This window comes from Monodon monoceros, unplaced genomic scaffold (assembly GCF_005190385.1).
Source record: "Monodon monoceros isolate NGI ecotype Baffin Bay Population unplaced genomic scaffold, NGI_Narwhal_1 Super_Scaffold_5, whole genome shotgun sequence".
Classification (NCBI taxonomy): domain Eukaryota; kingdom Metazoa; phylum Chordata; class Mammalia; order Artiodactyla; family Monodontidae; genus Monodon; species Monodon monoceros.
Genome location: NW_021703782.1, coordinates 89,169,973 through 89,185,368, shown reverse-complemented (window position 1 = coordinate 89,185,368; position 15,396 = coordinate 89,169,973). Strand labels below are relative to the sequence as shown.

The 15,396-nt window shown below is 38.8% G+C and overlaps 1 protein-coding gene across 2 annotated transcripts in view; it reads left to right on the top strand.

Annotated features, from left to right (window-relative positions):
• Positions 1-15,396, top strand: part of CTNNAL1 (catenin alpha like 1) — a 125,669-nt gene that overhangs the window by 27,013 nt on the left and 83,260 nt on the right. For both annotated transcript variants that reach the window (XM_029202769.1, XM_029202770.1), the window contains exons 5-10: positions 1,212-1,301; positions 2,347-2,517; positions 5,430-5,630; positions 8,283-8,369; positions 11,454-11,612; positions 13,421-13,513. In XM_029202769.1, coding sequence (XP_029058602.1) covers positions 1,212-1,301; positions 2,347-2,517; positions 5,430-5,630; positions 8,283-8,369; positions 11,454-11,612; positions 13,421-13,513 — 801 coding nt within the window. The remainder of the gene's footprint in view (positions 1-1,211; positions 1,302-2,346; positions 2,518-5,429; positions 5,631-8,282; positions 8,370-11,453; positions 11,613-13,420; positions 13,514-15,396) is intronic.

The window sequence follows — 15,396 nt, the reverse complement described above, 5'->3', positions numbered from 1 at the left end:
ATTAGCTTTGGAGTTTTTTGCAGTTTCTCATTTACTAGATGTAACTTTGCTTCTTTCTTTCCTATTAAAGAAAGCTGTATTGGGATGCAAGTAAATGAGAGTGATATTATTACAGGGGTAACTTTGAATCCACTCCCATTTATTAAAACAAATAAAAGGAAATCACTTTCAAACTTTAGGTCCTTGTTATTTGTAAGAAAAGCCTTTTCATCCAACTGACAAGTGAGAAAAAAAATTGACTAATATGACAGGTGAAAATTTTATGTAATCCAAATTTCATCATCCATAAGTAAAGTTATTGGAACACGCCCATATTAATTTGTTTATGTATTGTCTAGGATAGCTTTCATGATACACTGGCAAAATTAAGTAGTTGTTTCAGAGACCAAATGAACCAGAAAGCCTAAAAAATTTATTATCTGGCCTTCTATTGAAAATTTTTGCTGACCCCTGATTTAGATGGTTACCAAACTATTATGAGAGTATTTGGTTGTAGATTTAATCAGCAATATTTGGAGATCTTCTGTGATAGCACACATTCATATCAAGGGCTATATGAAGAGAAACCAAATGAAAAAAAACAACAAACCCAAATACAGTGCCTACTTCAGAGTTTATATTCTAGTTGGGGAAAATTATATGCCCAAGAAACATCTTAAGAACATTTTAGAGCAGCATATTGGCTAAGTTTAGGGTTAAAACAACAACAACAACAACAACAAAAAACTTGAGATGAATATGCACTTAGATGGGATTAATCAGACATGATCCCTGAAAGAGTTGGCTTCTAAGTGTCTATTTTGAAGGAAATAATAGTCCACAAATGCTCAGTAAATAAGTCGCTTTTAATTAAGTAAAGCATAGGATGGTTGTTTCTGGTTGGGAGTGAGGTGTGTTTACATGGGCAGAATGTCAGGTGTGCAGGCCACCGGAACGTGAGCCGCATGGCAGCCTCTCCCTAGGTCTCAGTTCCTGGCTGTGCTGCCCTTAGTAAGGGCAGCTGTTTCTTTCTACTCTATTGTGTTGATATATTTACATTGAAGTGGTGACATTTTATAAAACATTTATTCTGGGTTTTTTTCTACTTTGTCACTTTTTAAAAACAATGTTACTTAATTGTTGAGTATTGCTATTATGGAGTAAATTATTTCTCAAAAAATTGAGTTGTTTACATGATCCTAGACTGCTCAGTGGTTTTATTCCATGTTTAGGATTTGAAAGATGAAAAGAAAAAAGCAAAAATGGCAGCAGCTAGGGCAGTTCTTGAAAAGTGTACAATGATGCTTCTCACAGCTTCAAAGGTAAGAAAATTTTTGTTTTACTGTGTTGTAAATTAATTAGAAAACCTGATTAAATGCATCTAATTTATGTATTTTACACATTAAAAAGATGAAAGTGATAAATTGCAATATGGGCTATAATAGTTAAATTTCAGTTATTCTTTAACAAGAATGTTAACTTCCATCCCCAGTTCCAAACATCAGGTAATCTATGAGTCAGCTTTGAGCAACTAAGCAGAAAATGGCCTTATTAAATGCTGTGAATGGAGGCCTGTCACACACGGTCACTGCCTGTGGGGTTTTGCTAGTCTCATTGGGGAGCCAGCACATGTGCTCTAGAAAAAGCTAGGCAAGTTAGAATCTGTTAAGTAACAGTGGAGTATTAAGTCAGCCCTTAGCTTGTTTATTCTGTAAATTCATACCTCTAAGCCCTTATTCTACTTTTAACAAAATTGTCAATCAAGAGCTCGTAATTTCAAACAGCAGTCGGCCAGCAAATTGGTACAATTCAAGAAAGAACTAGTAAACATCTCATTAGCAGTTTGTTTAGGATTGCCTTTTCTGCTCGGAATATTGCCTCGATGCTAGGATCAGTGAAGCCACAGAAACAGGATTCACGGGAGTCTGCTTGGAAGGCTCTGTTCATAGCTAGGCCCTGGAGTAGTTTTTCCTTTACATCATTTTTTAAAAGTCAAAGATGCATCCACAGTCATAAGACATCTGTTCATTTTTCCTCATTCTTTTTTTAGCTCTTGGACATATTAGGCAACATTTTAAAAGTTTTAATCATAATGAAGATATAGGGTTGTCTTTTTTTCAAAAATTTTAAGTAAACATACTAAAGTATAAAGATATAGTTTTGCACTCTGCCTTTTCCACTTAACCTTGCTGTCGCTTTTTACTCATCCTACTTCCACTTTTAGTGAGGAGAAGCAGCTGGGTGAGCCAGGGACACGGGAGATTTTGGTAAAGAACCATTTTTATTAGCATGGCATATTCTCTGTAAGATTTTGTGTATTATGATATGGGCCAAATCTTAACATAAAAATTTTCAATTGTTCCAAAGACGTGTCTCAGGCATCCCAACTGTGAATCAGCCCATAAAAACAAAGAAGGAGTATTTGACAGAATGAAAGTGGCATTGGATAAGGTAATTGAAATTGTGACCGAATGCAAACCAAATGGAGAGACTGACATTTCATCTATCAGTATTTTTACTGGAATTAAGGAATTCAAGGTAAGAATAGAGAGAATATATTTTGTTTTTTTCTTGCCATTTCAAAGAAGCATCATTATATGTAGTATCCATAGTTTTGTTTAATATTTTAGAATAGATGCTTCACAAAGGCAGATATTTGTCTTTAAAACAGTGCCACAGTGTGCAAACTTAATATTCAGTAACATAAAGCTTAGGGTAGTTTGTACAGAGAACACTGGTCTAGGGTTATAGTAGCTGCTCTGGCCCTGTTTAGCTGTATGCTTTAGCTGTAGCCTCTTGTCCTCTGTTTAGAAGTGTTCCCTTCCCAGCTCTAGAGCAAATGCCATACCATCATGGATGATTATAGACAGCAGATCTGGAATCTGCTGGAATCCCTGCTCTTCCTTGTGCTATAGAATAGATACTTTGAGACTGTAGTAATAGTGATAGCATTAATGATACTTGAAAATTTTAAATGAACAATAATACATGCTAACATTTATCAAGCACTTATTCTGTGCCAGCCCTGTGCTTTAAATGTGCGTGCGTGCGTGTGTGTGTGTGTGTGTGTGTGTGTGTGTGTGTATCTCAATCTCACAAGAACTATTATTATTATTCCCATTATACTGTTGAGGAGACTGAGAAACAGAGATTAAGTAACTTGCTAGCTAGAAAGTACCAGAGTTAGGATTTGAAAGTTGGCAGCCTGACTCCAGAATCCCCACCGTTTCAGGGCAGAACTCATCACAACTCAGAGATGGTGACAGTGCTCTTTAGTAAGAGTGGTGTCTAGTCGGGAAGACCCAGGGAATTGTCTAACACAACTCCCTCATTTAATAGGTGGGAGAACTAGGGCCCTGAGAAGTTCTCTAATATGCTAAGGGTTACCTGCCTCTCTAGTAGCCAGGGCTGTGACAGGGATGGTATTTTTTCCATCTAAGTAGGAACGTGGGGTGGAAGAAAGTAATGGAAAGAACATTTATTTTTAGGCATCATGCTCTCTCAATAAGTATTTTCTCATTTAATCTCTAACTTCCCTTTTAGATGCATATTACTATACCCATGTTTTTGAGGAGGAAAGCTAATATGTGGTAGAACCCTTGTTTAGATCCAGGACTTTCTGATCCCAAAGTCCATGACCTTTCAGTTTACACCTCTGAGTCTGTTTATATGCTGTCTGTCCTACCCCACATCTCCTCCTGAGGGGGAGGAAGCTACCGGGACCAGTCATTCTTTCAGAGTTTTTATTACTGAAAGGAATCTTAGAGATAATTTTTCTAATTCTCTCTTTTTGTTAAGGCTGAAGGGATAGATGTCAAAGGTCAAAGGATAATAAGGAAACAAGTAGGGGTAGAGCCAGGTCTTTGGCCTCTTGACGCTGCATTTCTGGTTCCAGGCTAACTAAGGGCAGCGTGGTGCCTGTGGCGGCTGCTGGCAGCTCCAGCTGCTGATCTCTTCGCCAGCAGGCATTCTGCAGAGCAAAGTGATCATGAATAGACTCAGTCTCACTGTCAGTGGTTATCTTCTTTGCATCTGTAGAGGGAAACTGGATACTTTATTCATTACTTCGAATATATGAACAGATCTTATGAAAACATGCAAATAAGTGGCTTTCAAAAAAAAAACTCTACTAAGTTGTTGTTTAAAAACATATATATGTTCTCTTTAAAGGAAAATAAAAAAGTTTAACATAAATGATATGTGGACTGATTTTTATGTTGTAATTCTGTTTAAATCCTCTAATTCTTAGGTTCTCATTGTCAATTCCATACCTCACTTTTATCCATGTTCTTTCCTAGCTTAAAAAAAAAAGAAAAATCCTGTCTCCATAGAACAGAGTGATTACTGGAGATAACTTGGGCCAGGAGGAGAAGGGGAAGCTATTACTTCCCTGTGGCCTCTCAACCTTCCCAAATCTTGGTATTTTCAGGGATCATGTTAAAATGGGTCATATGTAAGGATTAATTTGGAATGATAGTTGTGAAAGGACTTTAAAGTGTGAAACAAATGTAAGTTATCCTTATCAGAGCAAGAATTGTGCCCACAATCATGATCATCACCACCTACTGCCTCTCAGCCCAGGTTGTTTCTGTGACATATTTCAAGGGCTAGAGGTTAAATAAGGTTGAAGTGACATAGCATATCTCAGAAAGCTGAGAGAGAGAGAAAATTGTAGTAGTGAACATGTGTTCGTCACACATTCAGGGAACTCTAAGCACAGGCTGGCTGAAGTGAAAGAAGGTTTAGGAACTCAGAGGGGTGAGATAGACTGTTAGAAAGATATGTAAAGACAAGAGCCTGGAAGGTTTTGTGTTATGCGGTACAAGTTTGGGCTTGGTTTCATAGGTGTTGAGCCAATTAGAGGGAGGTGGCAATATCTGAAGAGGTACGTTTTAGAAAGATGATTGAGGTCCCCTGGTAGAGAATGTTTTGGTCAGGGAGGTACTGTTGGGGACATAAGACAAAATGTAGGGAGACTAGTTTTGCTGAATTAATGAAGGAAAAATTGATGCCTTTCCTAGTCCCTTCTATACCCCATACCTTCCACACCATTCCGCCTGGGCTCAACACATTCATTTTTGGCTGTAACATCTTCCAGGACTTTGCCTTGGCATTTTGTCAGATACAAATCCTTTACCTGGAAGCTGGTTCGTTTTTCCTACCAGTTGCTACATGATAATGCTCCTTCTGCCTTAGTATTCATTGATCTTATAGAAATGCTTTGTTAACGACTATAGTAATAAAGCTCCGCACGGCCATTGGTGGCTCTCGAGCAATGTGTCCTCCTGGGTTAGTGGACAATAAAGTCATCCCTGGATGCTGTATTTCTCCTGAGCTTTCAGACAGGGAAAGAAATTGCTAGCGTCTTCCTGGGCCCTGGGAGAAAGTACAGCCCATCTTGTTAGGTGGGAATGTTGACTCATGTGGATGTATATCCTTTTTGTTCTCAGATGAATATTGAAAGTCTTCGGGAGAATCTTTATTTTCAGTCAAAAGAGACTCTCTCTGCGATGCTGGACGCCCTCTTGGAGCGCACAGAGGACTTTACTGATTGTGCCTATACCAGCCACGAGCACAGGGAACGCATCTTGGAACTGTCAGCTCAGGCCAGGATGGAACTGCAGCAGTTAATTTCTGTGTGGATTGAAGCTGTAAGAGCTTTATTTCATCAAAGTAAATCTTCTGTAATAGCTTTTCCCTGGAGCCCTGAGAGTTGTGGCAGGCGCCGTCACCACCAGGAGTGTGAACGTGGTCCAGAGTGGGCCAAGGGTGTCTCATTCCTTTTCTGCCCCCTACTTGGCCAAAGCATCCTTCCCATAAGCACTCACGGTATTCTAGGCCTGTTGTTTCTCATCCTGGCCAGTCTGGATTCTGTGCCACCATCACCATCACTAGTTCACCCTGTCGTCCCCACTCTTCCACCAGACTCACCTCTGGAAAATTCCTCCCCAAAATGCTTCTTCAGAGTGAAGAGCAGAGGTTCAACCAAGCCTAGAGGTTCTTGGAACCTGAGTCTTACTGCTGGGGCCATTCAGATGTGAACAGTTCTTAACTCTGAGGACAGCTGATTTATAGACACAAGGATTTAGAAAACTTATTGAGGTTTAGATGCAATGAAGACCAGGGTAGATCCAGCTGGCAGGTGAAAGATTTTTCACTTTTGCACAGATTCCTGGTCTCAGACTAGCGGGAAGCCACTTTAAGAGCCTTAAACAGGCTGCTGGTGCTCTTCAAACGTGGGAGTTATTTGGGCAAGAGTGGCAAGGACTGACAGAAGTGGTACAACACAGGAGGTGTGCACCCAATCTCTTCTAGAGTGTGGATTACAGATTTGAAAGGTAGAGCCCTGAGACATGTCTCTGGCACCATTTATTTCTTAGTCCTAGGATATGTCAAGAAAGTATTTAACATGGTTTACAACATACAGCATGGATAGAACAAATCTGGAAATCATGGACAAAAGCTTAGGCAGTAAAGATGAAGAAGGGTGAATGTGCCTGAGAGGGTCCAGCAGTCTGCTTCCTTGTGAAGAGATTGATTTATGAATGTAGTATAAATCACAGATTTCCCTCATATTTTCTTGGCATCACAATATTGCAAATGCTCATATTAACAGGGAAACTTAACTACGGTAGAATGGTGTCAGGGATAAAAGCAGTATTTTGTGTTTAGTTTGAATTGTCTATGTGATATCTAATCTGAAGTGTAGATTGCTTCAGAATTAAATTTTAAGCCCAACATGCAATATAAAGAGTTTCTGTGAGGAAGCGCTGTCTGTGTTGGGTATCCAGTTCTATCAATACTTAAATTTGCAGTTAGCACCTTTCACATGTTTCACAAGCACTTGGATCTCTGATTCTGCATGTCAGATGTATTGTTCATTCATTCACTTTTTCAGCAGTTGTCACTGAGTACCTTTTATATGCCGGGCACCGAAAATCTAAAGATGAATAAGATAAAATCTTTGCCTGCAAGAATTTTGCAATGTAGAAAAATGTGGGAAGGTGTGAAACGAGTACAAAAAACTTTGTAACTGTCCTAAGAGAAAGTACAGATCATGTGTTGAGAGGGTTTAAAGGAGGTTGAATTTGTATTTATCTAGAGGAATCAAGAAGCTTCATGAAGAGATTGACATTTAACTGATTTATTTATTCAAAGAATTGAATACCTGCTACCTTCCATTTGCTGTGCCAGGTATTGTGCATTCAGTGGTGAGCAGAATAAATGTGATCCCAGCCTTCACAGAGCTTACCAAGGCCTAGTGAGGAAAATAGGCTTTAAATAACAACAACAACAAAAATCAAAAGTACATATGTAATTGCAAACTAGGATGATTACTTAGAGAAAAGGTTAGAGAGGGTAAGAAGAGGGTCTAATCTAAATTGTGTGATCTAAGAAGGCCTTTCTGAGAAAGAAACATTTATGTAAGGACTTGAAGATGAATAGGGTTTTAATTTTTTTTTTTTTTTTTTTTTTTTTTGCGGTACGCAGGCCCCTCACTGCTGTGGCCTCTCCCGTTGCGGAGCACAGGCTCCGGACGCGCAGGCTCAGTGGCCATGGCTCACGGACCCAGCCGCTCCGCGGCATGTGGGATCTTCCCGGGCCGGGGCACGAACCCGTGTCCCCTGCACTGGCAGGCAGACTCTCAACCACTGCGCCACCAGGGAAGCCCAGGGTTTTAATTTTTATCTAGGTTAAGAATGAAGAGATGAGAATTCCAGGCAGAAGGTAAAACAGATTAGTTTTAGACATGATAAATTTATTAAAGAAAATTAGATTTAAAAAATTCACCTGTTTAGAGTAGAAAAATGTAACTAAATAAAAATTCTCTTTTCCACTCTAATCATAAACAGATGAATTTTAAAAATCTACTTTTTTTTTTTTAACTAAACAAATTGAGTTTATTAATTAATTTATTTATTTTTGCTGTGTTGGGTCTTTGTTTCTGTGCGAGGGCTTTCTTTAGCTGTGGCAAGCGGGGGCCACTCTTCATCACGGTGTGCAGGCCTCTCACTATTGCGGCCTCTCTTGTTGCGGAGCACAGGCTCCAGACGCGCAGGCTCAGTAGTTGTGGCTCACAGGCCTAGTTGCTCCGCGGCATGTGGGATCCTCCCAGACCAGGGCTCGAACCCGTGTCCCCTGCATTAGCAGGCAGATTCTCAACCACTGCGCCACCAGGGAAGCCCTACTTTTCTTATAGTTCACAGATGATATTAAAAATTTATTATGTTTGTAGTTTGAGTAAAATTGGAATTACAGGACGAAAAAGATAACTCTTCACATGTACTTTTAAAACTTTTTAGCAAAGAAAGAAAACAAAGAGCATCGATGAAGAACTGGAACTCGCTATATTGAAAATCAGTCACAGCCTCAATGAACTTAAGAAAGAAGTAAGTATAGTTTGAAATCTAGCCTCTTTTAATTCTTTGCAAGTTGTCATGTTGTATGGTATATATAAAATGCCTTAGCATTAGTATGTTCCTGTGCCCAGAAAATGTTTGTAAAGTTTTCCTTTGACCTAGTTACTTTGAAGCCACTGTTTTATTAGTGCCATCATTCTCAAAACTTGTACACAAATGTTTATAACAGCCCGAAACTGGAAACAATCTAAATTTCCAGGGAATTCCCTGGTGGTCCAGTGGTTAGGACTTCACGCTTTCACTGCCAAGAGCGTGGGTTCAATCCCTGGTTGGGGAACTGAGATCGTGCAAGTGGTGCGGTATGGTCAAATAAATAAATAAATAAATATCCATCAACAGGGGAATCAATAAATGAATTTTGGTATAACTATATCAAATGCTATTCAGCAATAAAAAAGAACACTATCGATACGGGCAATAACATGGATGAATTGCTTAAACGTTACACTGAGTGAAAGAAGTCAGACACAAAAGTGTGTGTGTGTAATTCTATTTAGAAAAAATTCTTAAAAAGGCCAAACTGATTTATAGTGACAGAAACCAGGTCAGTGACTGCTGGGGTCAAAAGGGGGGATACTTACTACAAAGGGGCATGGGAGAACTTTTTGTGCTAATGGAAGTGTCGTAAATATTGATTATGGTGGTAGTTACTTGGGTGTAAATGTTTGTCAAAACTCATCGAACTGTACCCTTGGTACATTTTGTTGTATATAAATTATACCTTAATAAAGTTGATATTTTAAAATTTTCTTTTGGCTGTGAAGATTTCCCTGTTCCCTGGATGAAAACTTTATCATCTAATGACTTATTTGGTCACTCTTAGGTAATTGAAAGTCACTTTAAGTCAGGGCTTTGTGAACTACAGCCAGGCTGTTTTTATAAATAAATTTTTTTGGGGGGACACAGTTCTGCCCATTTGAGTTGGGTAGTTGCGACTATGTGGCCTGAAAATCCCAAAATATTTACTCTCTGGCCCTCTACAGAAAATGTTCACCAATCCCTGCTTTAGGTCATAAAACACAAACTCAGTTCAAAAATGAGAATGTTCATTCCAATATATTAATCAGTATTTTTTTTTTTTTTTTTTTTGCGGTACGTGGGCCTCTCACTGTTGTGGCCTCTCCCGTTGCGGAGCACAGGCTCCGGATGCACAGGCTCCGGACGCACAGGCTCAGCGGCCATAGCTCACGGGCCCAGCCGCTCCGCGGCATGTGGGATCTTCCCGGACCGGAGCACGAACCCGTGTCCCCTGCATCGGCAGGTGGACTCTCAACCACTGCACCACCAGGGAAGCCCTATTAATCAGTATTTTGATTCATTCAATTGTAGGGCTTTGCTCCTGTTCCCCACTCCTCTAGCCCGCCTAGGGCTTTTGGGGGAAGTGTGGTCTCTTGTGTCTCTTTCAGGCCCTTCATCTCCTATTATCTAGCTTCTGTTCCAGATCTTTGCCAGGTTGTGGCACAGGGAAAGAAGAGAGGAAGTGGGGAGTTCTTAGTGACCGGTGCCCTTATGAGATGCACTGGGCTTGAAGATGTTTAAAGCTGACTTTCTCTGTCGTGAATACTTGAGTTCTCTTCAGAGGCTTTCCTGGTGCCTCCCCTGACCAGCCCCTTACTTTGTAACTTCTGTGCCACTTTGCTCCCTCCATTTTGGGGTGTGCCTGGGAGGGGACTCACAGCAAGCACCAGAAAGACCCTCCTCACAAAAGCCTTTCTTCTCTCTTATCTCTAATTTCTTTGTTCTTTTATATTTTTTAAGAGAGTCAAGGGCTCAAGAGAATGAATTGGTTTGGGGGAGTTTCATATATAAATTATCTGGTGATGTTTCATTGACCTCTGTTGAAACCTTCATTTTAACATCCTGTTAAACATTAGAAGGATATGGTCTTCTATGGTTTAAAAAAAGCCTACTCATTTTTTCCAGCCTATTCAATTTTAACTAAACTATTGTTAAGACTGTGACTATCAGTTGAACATAAAATCTTTTGGTGATAGCCTGAGTGGCTTTCCATAAGCTTCATTTTCCTTACCTCTGAAATGGGTATAATAACATCAACCTAGAAGAATTTTTATAAGGATTAAGGGAGATAATGTCTGTAAAGCTACTTACAGTACCTTGCACAGAGCAGGAATTTCATGTTTATTCACCCTTCTTGCCTTGGAGTTTGTAAGTAGTCTCCAGAACCATTTGTAGGATTTGCAGGACCTTGAACAAGTCACTCAGTCTCTAGGGACCTGTTTCATAGTTTGTAAAATAAAAGGCTGGCATTAGCTATTTTCTATGACCCTGATGGTTAAACAAAATCTTTTGAATTCTTACGTGCATTTAATTTCCAAAGGAAAATGGATTTTAATGTCTTTGTTTCTGACTGTAATTATTCTCACTTGATTTGGTGAATGTGGACTACCCTATTGTTAATTTTGTACAAAGTCCTGCAATTTGAATGGACATTGGATTACTTCCAGGAAAAAAAGAATCACTTCATTCAAATAGGCTTAATTAAAAATCAGATTTTCCTTAGGACAATGTTATTAAAAATGATCTCTTTCTGGTGAACCCCAAAATAACCTGTCATAACATTTTTTTAAAAAGGCAGGATAAGGAGAAGAAAAGATTTTGGAGTTAAATAGTATGCAAAGATGTTCAGTGAGAGTGAGCAATGCTTAAAATCCATTCCACCTAAAGTTATATAAAACCTTGAGGTTTTCATTATCCTTTTATCCATCATTTCTCCTGTGACCCAAGAGTTAGACAGAAAAGCTGTGGATAGCAATATAGATAAACTGTGAGCCCCTGAGGGAAGGGGTTGTGTCCTACTTGTCATGTATGTCCAGCCTTTAGTTCAGTTCCTGCCATAATGTAGGTATTTAATAAAATTTGTTGAATATATATTTTATCTATACATATATATATACACACACCCTTCAGCAGATCAAGTGGGACTGATATGAGGTTGCTACTCTTTAGTTTTTAAAGTACTCATGAGGTTTTTGGTCACAAAACCTTACTGTTTGTTGTCTTTTCTTCATTGCCCTTCACTCCCCACATCTGCAGCTTCATAGTACAGCAGTGCAGCTGGCAGCAGATCTGGTAAAATACCACGCTGATCATGTGGTCCTCAAAGCATTAAAACTCACTGGAGTAGAAGGAAATTTAGAAGGTTTGGCTGAATATGCCTGCAAACTCTCTGAACAGAAAGAGCGGCTTGTTGAGGTGAGCAATAGGTTGCTTGTTAAAGAAACTGTAGTTTAATGAAAGCTGTACTATCATCGGGTAATATTAACACAAATACAGTTTTTGGTTTACTCATAAGAGCGTTTTCTCTCTTGCCTTTGGAATTTTAAAAATATCATGTTTATCTGTTCTTAAAACAATTTGTGCTCTAAAACAAAACAATAAAAAATGCTAGAACCCACAAATGCCCTTCGTAACCTCCTTCCTTATTCCATCAAAGAGATTAGATCTTGGAGTAGAGCAATGGAGATACATTGTATGACCCTGTTGGTATTTGAATCTTTTGAGTCTCAGCAGGAAAGAGATGGCACGTTCAAATTAGGTTAATCTTAAGAGGGTTTAATAAAGGAGCCATTTACAATTGCATGGATAGGATGTGGGGAAACCATGAGAGTACAGGAATTGGGGTTAGTGACAGCAGAGCTGGTACTACTCCTACAACCAAATTAACAGGGGGAGTGAGTGGTTTCTGGAAACTGGAAGGGCACAGAGTCCTTCAGAGAGCCTTGAGTAGTTGTGGTTTCAGGACTAGACACAGAGACAGCCCACGGCAGCCTGCAGGGAAAGAGCATGAGAATAAAGGCTCTTACCCTCCAAATCCCTGCTGCTGTATTGCTGGGGCTTCCCATTGGCCAGACAGCTGTAGACCACACAGGTCAGTCTCCCAAGAAGGAAAAAGAGTGGATATGGAGGGACAAAGAGAAGACATTCAGCACAGTATTCCTTCTCGGAATCTCTCCTGTTCTGCCCAAATCTTTGTTATGTGTTACTGACGCATAACCTGCCCCTTTTGTTATAATCCCAATTATTGATTGATATTGTAAGCCTTCTACCTATTGAGAATGTCAGACATCTGCTAATAAAGAAATGTATACTTAACCCATGTGCACGTGAAGAATATATCCCCTTGTATATATGAGGTTCGTCCCAGCCAACATGTATATTAATGCACAGATATGAACCATCTAGCTGTGTTCATGTTATCTAATGTCCCATGCTCACTGAATCTCACATACTAATGGTTAGAAGGAACTTTTAGACTAAGCTTAGCTTCCTCTCCTTTATTTGTTTACATCTGAAAACTACTAGGGAGCATTCTTAAAATGACTGTAGATACATCTCCTTTTTAAAATAGATCTGATGTTGTTTTGTTTATAAATCAAGTATTATGACTGCAGGCAAACTTGCTAATTATAGGAATCCTGCAGCAAATCTTTTTAAAAAGTGAAAAAAAATTTTTTCCCTAATTTTCTGTTTTAAGCCTCAAGAAATTATTGAAAAATTATTTTCAAAAAATTTCATTGATACAGGCTCTTTACTCATTATATCAGTCTTGCCTAATCCAGTGTTATCTCCAGTAAAAGGTGTGTTAATTGACAGGGAGAAGTGTTACTTGTTGGCAGAAAGAATGTGTAGCTTGTGGTAACTTACATAGTTTAGCTGAGAGACCTTGGATAAGTCCTTCTCTGAGCCACGTTTCTTCATACATGAAATATGTGGGCACTACAAGGTCCTTTCAGGATTCCTCTTGATTCTAATATTCTGTGACCACCTTGCCATGATCAGATAGGAAGTAGAAACAGTAGGGTATATGCTAATAAACCCGTATTTGTTCTTGCTTTGCTCCTAGAGAATCCGTTGGTAACCAATGCAATATTATAATAATCTTATTAATGTACAAATTTATTTTTATAGGTTTTAATGTTTTATTTTCTTTGTTAATTATAAAATGATGCTATGTATTGTGAAGAATGAGAAAGTTGAACTGTAGAAATGGTTTTTTGTAGACCTGTCGATTGTTGAGACATGTGTCTGGGACAGAACCTCTTGAAATAACCTGTATACATGCAGAGGAGACATTTCAGGTGACTGGCCAGCAGGTATGATCAACAGCAGATCGTTCCTTCTGTATTATGTTTTATCTGAGTGTCATAACAAATTGTGCACAAGGAAGACACAAATGGTTTTGCATAACTACGGGCCAAATCTACTGAGCGAAATGAAGGTAATGGAATTTTTGTTGGTAGTGTGCCAGAACATTCCATTGGATTATCTGGTCATCTGACAAATTAGAGATTGGCCCATTTAATTGATGCCCTAGTTTATATCTATTTAATTGAAGCCGTTTACAATACAGGTCGTTATAACATGTTTGAAAACTAAGTTATCATTATGTGATAAGCCATAAAAATACTCACATGTTTTGACCCAATAATTCCTAAGGACATAAGGAGATTAAAAGAAAAATAAAAACAATACTTGTTACATTACTTATAATAAGATTCAGTTGGAAGCAAAGTAACAATCTTAAGTTAGGCAAATAATATATTATGATGTTATAGTAATAATTTTGATAACTAGAATTAGCAACATCAAAAAATGTTTCATTAAAATGTTAGGTGACAAAAGCAGGATACAGGTTTGTTTATATGCTATAATTGCTACTATATAAAATGTACATATATAAGAAAAATGACTATAAGAATGTGCAGAAATGAAAGTTCTGCTTGTTAGGGAGAATTGTGAGTTATTTTTTCTGAATTCTCTATAATATTACTTCGTTTTTATAATTTTCAAAAGCATTTTAACAATTGATATCGTATTTAATACTGTCTGTCAAATTAAGGGAAAAAGGGAGGGACAGAAGTTCCTTTCCCTTTTAGGTCTAAGCTCTGAAATACAATTTACCAGGTGTATTTGTTTCATTCATCATGGCAGCCAAAAGGACTTACTCCTTATTGCATTATTGGATGGTAGATGTCGAGCTCCTGGATTTATAGTTGAGAACAGCAAAAGCAACTTAGAGACAAAGGTGGTGTGTGCCCTCTAGCAGACCCAAGTTGGATGCTGGAGGATGTTTATACTCCCCGTGGAGAACAGTTATCAAAAGCTTCTCACGGAAGCAGGAACTATCTGAGTGACCCTCAGCAGTGACCATCGGCTGAGCATTTTATTATAACCAGAGGATCTCTGTTTATTGGGAGAAACCAAGGCTTCAATATTTACTTGTCCATTTGGGAGTCATGCTACTTGCCTTGGCCATAAACGTATTTCAGTAGAGCTAAAGTTTGACTCTCCTGCCATATACAATCAGCTCTTGTTATCCTCAGGCCCTGCTTGCTATTTGGTTGTAATTCTCTGCTTACTGTTTTCATTGCAGCAGGGATATTAGGAAAAGTATATTTTCTTTTCCAGGATGGTGATAGATAGAGCCTGCTGTCAATTTCTGTAACTTGAGAAGCTTTTTCTATTCCCATAGCTTCAGCTTTTATTCCTAGTCTTGACTATCTGTCTCACAAAGGGATAATTTAAGAAAACAGAGCATGCCTCTAGGAGAATTTATATTACTTCTGGATACCTCTGCTTTAGCAACGTCATTTTTATATTTCCTTTACAATGTTACAGCATATCCAGGGCACAGTGGAACAGTTTCCACACTCTACAGTGGCTCCTGGTTGAGAAGGCGGCACTGCTGCATCTAGCTTGTAGTCCATGGCGAGCCATTTGCCCACCTTCCCTGAAGATGGGGAACCTTGTTCTACTCTGAAAGCTGCCACCTGCTTGTCAAGCCTGTGCCTGTGGGACTGTGCTCACCCAGGAGGAGCGCCTAGGTCTAATTCTCTCGAAGGCAGCCTGACTCTGACCATAGCAGTTTCTTTTCTTTATTTTTAACTTGAAGTATAGTTGATTTACAATGTTGTGTTAGTTTTCTAGTGTACAGCAAAGTGATTCCATATATATATATATATATATATATATATAT